This window comes from Pinus tabuliformis, chromosome 1_2 (genome assembly GCF_031772625.1).
Source record: "Pinus tabuliformis cultivar Carrire ecotype Pingquan chromosome 1_2, CPIR1, whole genome shotgun sequence".
NCBI classification, from domain to species: Eukaryota; Viridiplantae; Streptophyta; class Pinopsida; order Pinales; family Pinaceae; genus Pinus; species Pinus tabuliformis.
Genome location: NC_142298.1, coordinates 1,128,774,398 through 1,128,780,458, shown reverse-complemented (window position 1 = coordinate 1,128,780,458; position 6,061 = coordinate 1,128,774,398). Strand labels below are relative to the sequence as shown.

Below are 6,061 nucleotides of genomic sequence, written 5' to 3'. Positions count from 1 at the left end.
CAAGAAATTATATCCTATTAAAACTCTAAATATTCATGGAAAATTGAAAATAACAATTATTGAAAATTAAAAAACTATTTAAAAACCAAAAAAACAAAAAAACAAACATTTTCCATTAAAATTAAAATTAAAAATAAAATTGCAAAAACACATTAAAACGAAACAAAGTCAATCCAAACATCTTTCATTAAGATTAAAATTAAAATTGCAAAATGAAACAAAGTCAATCCACTTGGAGATCAAAACAAATGCTATAGTACCAACAAAGGCAGAGGATAATACAATAGTTCATTGCCCGATGTTTTTATATTCGGTGTTGGGGAGTTTTTAGCGCTAAAGTATCAGCGAAAAAATCGTTTTTGAAAAAGAAAACACAAAACGAAACTAAATTGTAACTCGGAAGTTGGGTGGCATGTAACAATCGGTGGCAAAACAGTTTTCAATCAAATCAAATCAAATGAAAAAAGTAAGTCTTTTCCAGCAAAAGAAAAAGAAAGTTGGATGCCCTGTTACAACAGGTGGCAACGCCGTATTCAATGAAATCAAATCAAAAGAAAAAAGTAACTCATTTCCAGCAAAGCCGAAAGAAAAGGAATCAATTTTTTTTAAAGTGACTTTCGAGCAAAGCCAAAAGATAAAGGAATCATATTTTTTCTAAAGCGAAATGGACGCATGAAAGAGACAAACACGTGATGTGGGGCCGCGTACCAACTAGTGAATGCTGGTACCGACGACGAAAATGCCACACGCTTTGGGCTCCATTACCCACTAAAACTATGGACCGTTTTTAATTAAATTTTATCTAATAATTAAATAAACCATAATAGAGAAATGGTTAGATGTTTTGGTCATTAGATAAGTAATTGTGTCCATGAATTTGATAGTGCAAGTATTGAGAGATATTGGATTGCAGTTTTGTTTACTGGTTTGGCAAGTATTGAGAGATATAGATAGAGCCACAGAGTGCCAACGGCCTCAAAAGCCACTGGTGTATTGAGGTGATTGAGTGCGCATTCGCCCGTCTTTAGCAATAACTTTTTTCTGTTCTGTATCCCATGGCATCTTCCTCCAAATCAGCATCCACCTCCACCTCCACAGCAGATGGCAACACCTACTACGCGTTCGATGTGTTCCTCAATCACAGAGGCTCTGATGGTTACACGATTGCCAGCCATCTTTACGATCGCCTCACGGATCATCGATTGCGAGTCTTCCTGGACAAGGAAGAAATGAATAAGGGAGAAGAATTAACACCTCAGATAGAGGGTGCTATTAGAGCTTCCTCGGTTAATATAGCTATTTTTTCTCCCGAATATTGCCAATCACACTGGTGCCTTAAGGAGCTAGCGCTCATGCTGGAGTGCAAGGAGACGAAGGGTTCAAAGATTCTTCCCATATTTTTCCATGTCGAGCCTTCAGTACTTAGATGGACGGAGGGTGAAGCCCTGAGCTCGCTCCAAAACAAGAGAAATAGAGATGGTCAACTACGATACAAGCCGGAAATCATTGGAGAATGGAAGAAGGCTCTCCATGATGTAGCAGAAATGAGCGGTTACGAGTTGGATGGGAAGAAGTCGTATAATGGGTTAGGACTCATCTCTCCCTCTTCCTTTGTGATCGTTTTTCCAATTAGTCTTATTCATATAGGTATGTCATACTTTATCTACATTTCTTACTAGTAAGTTTACTTTTGATATTATTCAGTGATGAGAGTAAGCTGCTGAAAGATGTCGTCGAAAAAGTGCTGAAATTAGTTCCAAAACCGCCCCTGAAAGTCTCCATATATCCGACTGGATTGGAAGAGAAAGTTAAAGATTTTGAAGAAAGAGTGTTATTACAGCAGCATGAAAGTGGGAAGGCTAAGGTTGTAGGAATTGTCGGACTTGGGGGGATTGGTAAAACGACCCTCGCAAAAGAGCTCTATAACCGCAAGAATAAAGAGTACCGTCGTTCCAGCTTTTTATTTCATGTCAGAGAAAACGACTCTAAAGGGGAACTGAAGAAATTGCAGAGACAACTTATTAAGGAGTTGAGTGGGAAGGATGAGGAAATAAACAGCACTGACGAAGGTATCCCTCTTCTTGAAAAACATCTCCCACATTGGCACGCTCTTATCATTTTAGATGATGTGGATGATATAGAGCAGCTGCGCGCATTGCTTCCCGTTTTACCAGCGAAGGATAGCTTAATTCTAGTAACATCCCGTGATAAAAGCGTACTTCAAAATTGGGAATTAATTGAAGATCCATTTATTTACACTCTCGAAGGCCTCAGTCCTCAACACTCCGTAGAGCTCTTCTGCTGGCACGCCTTCCATCGACCTGGTCCTCCTGATGCAGCATTTGAGGAACTGGTTAATAAGTTTGTGGATGCCTGCGGTAAATTGCCATTATCTCTTAGTGTCATCGGGGCGCTTCTTCGTGGGAAGAATCCTAAGCACTGGGAAGAGCTATTGCATAAAATCCGTAAAACTCTTCCCACGCAGATACAAAAGATACTGGAAATTAGCTACGAGAGTCTGGATGATGAGGAAAAGAAGATATTCTTAGATGTTGCCTGTTTCTTCGTAGGAGAAGAGAAGGATACAGCCATGATAATATGGGAGGCATCGGGGTGGGCAGCATCGCTGGGTCTGGAGATTCTACGGAACAAGCACCTCGTGGAGGTGGAGGTGGACGCCGTTTCGAAGCATAAAGTAGAGTATTCGCCTGAAGTTCGAGGTTACAGTGCGTATAGTGAAGAATGTATGGTGGAATGCATAAGAATGCATGACCACCTGAGAGACATGGGCAGATATCTGGTGGACAAAGAACCTTCGCTTCGTCGTATCTGGAGCGTAACTGAAAACCTTTCGGACCTGTCGCCTGTACGTATTGAAGTTTTAGACCGACTTTCAAAATAGTGTTGTGATCTGTCAAATTTTGAATTCCTAAACTTTGCAAAATGTCAATATTATTTCTAACAGTTTCCCGATAACAATTTAGGTGAAAGGAATAACTAGAGATTCCGCCGAACGCGATCGTCGAGTCTTTGAGCTGAGTTGGAGGGCGCCTAACCGTTTCAGTTCTGTTGTGGAAGGCGTATTCAACGTTGAACAGCCACCGCAACTCATATTGCTCCGGTGCTATAACTGTCCGGACTCCTCCCTTGCTCCAAATATTTCAACAAAGAATTTAAGAGTTTTACATATAGAGGGAAGCAATCTGGAAACACTGTGGCATCTTGAATCTCAGGTAGGTAGTCATGTAATTGATTAGCGAAAGGTTGTTTTTATTTTCCTTTTTTAACATACCACGATGCACGAAGTTGAAATAGAGGGAGCATTGCAGGCACCTCGGGAGCTGAGGGAGTTGTACATCGCTGGTTCTAGGCTACCAAAGATTCCACAGTCCATAGGGCAGCTGCGGCGCCTCGAGAAGGTTGTCCTCCGGAGTGAGAAGGATATAGTGTCGTTCGAGACTTTGCCCGATGAATTCTGTCAGCTGCAGTATTTGAAACACTTGGAATTACAAGAAATTGGTTTGAAGTCATTGCCAGAGTCTTTTGGGGACTTGAGCAGCCTCCAACATCTTAATTTAGACGGGTGCACATGTTTGGAAGAGCTCCCAGATTCCTGTGGGAATCTAACCAAGCTCCAGCATATTGATTTGTCTTCTTGCATGAAATTGCGGCGGCTCCCAGATTCCTTTGGGAATCTAACCAATCTCCAGCATATTAACTTGTGTTGGTGCGAGAAATTGGAGGCTCTCCCAAATACTTTCGGAAATTTAATACAACTTAAATTTCTGAGTTTCGCACGGTGTGCGTGTGTGAGTTTGGAACTGGGGAACATCACCACACTTGAACACTTAGATCTTGTAGAGTGTCCAAGCATTGCAGAATTGCCTCCCCAACTTACATCTCAACGGTTCTTGCAAAAATTGTATATGTCTTTGCCATCTTCAGATCAATTGCCAGAAGCTATCGGAAACCTAAGTAATTTGAAAATTCTGTTCGTACACAGCTTTGACTTGGAAATGCTGCCATCTTCGTTCGGTGATCTAAGGAGCTTGGAGGAGTTGAGCTTCGAGTGGTGCCCCTTCAAATGTTTCCCTGAACCTATTAGAATGCTGACTCAGTTGAAAAAGTTAGCACTCAGTTATATGGATTTTAAACGGTCAAAGATAACAGAATGGCTCTCTGGATTGTCAACAACACTCGAAACATTAGAGATTGAGGGGTGCAAAGGAATGGAGGAGCTGTCAGGTCTGGAAAGATTGGAATCTTTGGAGGATTTGGAGATAACTTCATGTGATGGGCTGAAGCGCATACACGGGTTGGCACAGCTGACAAAGCTTCAAACGCTGGACGTTCAAGGTAACGAAGATTTAGAAGAGCTGCCCGGCATTGAGGGTTCCCAGTCTTTGAAGGAGGTTAATGCCTTTCATTGTCCCAAACTGAAGCGGAAGTTTGAATATTATGTGTTTTCACATAGAACTTGTAAATATGTTCACTGTCTTTGAAGGTGGTTTGTGCCAAGCCATGTCCCAAACTGAAGCGGAAGGTGTAATTTGTGATTTCACATAGAACGTGTAGATATTATTTCTGGTGACGCACATAAATATTGTAGACTTAAAATCGAATGTGTTAGGGTTATTTACAAAAGTTGTATTTGGTTCTTTCCCATGTCATTCATTTTGTGCACTAGATCAAAGCAATCTGTTTGTCTACCTCATTATTTCCAATATAATCATATCCGGGTGCTTTATCTTTCCCTGAATCCACACCTGTCCTCACAACAAACCTGTGAATTGTGATAGCATACCAGCTACCATCTATTTGGTTTGTGTCAAGTTCAGTCTCTAACAGGTTTTAAATGCAAATGTTTTGATGTAAAGAGAGAAGTGTCTTGTTAAAAATTATATGGTAGATTTTTTATCAATATTATTTAACCAACTAATGTAGCTTATTATAAAAAAATTATTCACATGAAAATTATAAATTTTGATCGTCAGACAATCTTTTTTAATAAAAATTTAAAAAATATATATAAAAAAACTCAACCCCGTAATTTTAAATCAAAAATTTAAATATAAATATATTTAATTTATATTTATATTTAATTTTATATAATTAAAATTAATTTGTTATATAATATAATTTAATATAAATTAAAAATTTAAATTTGAATGTAGTTTATTAATTTTTATATAATTAAAATTAATTTGCTATATAATTCAATTTAATATTAACTTTATAAATTATTATTGTTATTATTATTTATATTTTATAATATGTTTTTATTGTCACAATGTGTTTAGTGTTTGTTTAGTAGTTATATCAAACTATAATGCATTTTATATTCACAATGACGTATCATTAGACTATCATAAATATTATTCTTCATTAGTTATTATGAATGTTTGGGTTTTACTATTTAAATTATTTGCTTCCTCTTTTTATGTTTATTAAAAGTATTATATTTTTTAAATTTTTTTTAGGAGTTCAAATATGATAAATTTATGGTTATATATTTATGCATATGTTTATGGTATTTCATGGTATTCACGTTGTTTTTTTTTCTAAATCTAAGTTTGTTATTTAGATTTAATTTTTTGGATAAAATTCATTATATTTACTTTTTTAGCATTAAGCATATCTATTGTATTTTTTAGATCTATTATTACATGCTTTATTTCTTCATTTTCTAAGCATTATTTTCATCAAATAGTATTTAGAGCATACAAATTAGTTATGATTGATCACTTGTCAAAATTGGTCTTCATTTGCTCAAGGTTTAGTTAAAAGTCAATCAAAAATTAAAATAGCTTCTCTACAAATATATAATCTAAAATTTTTGGATAATTATAGTTATAGGTTTAGTTATAGTTCATTTTCTTGATAATTATATAGCACATATGAATGGAATAACCTATAAAGGATTATATCAAGCACTTCAACATTTAATTTTTAATATTATGTTGTACTCAAATACTTAAGGAAAGTAATTTCACATCAAACTAAATAAATGACTTAATTCACACTAATGTAGATATATAATCATTCACACATTCAAATAAGA

The 6,061-nt window shown here is 36.4% G+C and overlaps 1 protein-coding gene across 1 annotated transcript; it reads left to right on the top strand.

The window, feature by feature from the left end:
* The first annotated feature begins 888 nt into the window (after positions 1 to 888).
* On the top strand, positions 889 to 4,705 carry LOC149210125 (disease resistance protein RPV1-like). Its single transcript, XM_089394359.1, has 4 exons — positions 889 to 1,585; positions 1,705 to 2,866; positions 2,985 to 3,233; positions 3,330 to 4,705. The coding sequence occupies exons 1-4, from the start codon at positions 1,056 to 1,058 to the stop codon at positions 4,500 to 4,502; spliced, it is 3,114 nt and encodes a 1,037-aa protein (XP_089250485.1). The 5' UTR covers positions 889 to 1,055; the 3' UTR covers positions 4,503 to 4,705.
* Positions 4,706 to 6,061: the final 1,356 nt, after the last annotated feature.

Bases quoted from the DNA above. Each gene is read 5' to 3' on its own strand.
- LOC149210125 (XM_089394359.1), top strand. From the start codon at position 1,056: ATGGCATCTTCCTCCAAATCAGCATCCACCTCCACCTCCACAGCAGAT. The intron at 2,867-2,984 runs GTACGTATTGAA...ATAACAATTTAG, and splicing joins ACCTTTCGGACCTGTCGCCT to GTGAAAGGAATAACTAGAGA. The intron at 3,234-3,329 runs GTAGGTAGTCAT...GGAGCATTGCAG, and splicing joins TGTGGCATCTTGAATCTCAG to GCACCTCGGGAGCTGAGGGA.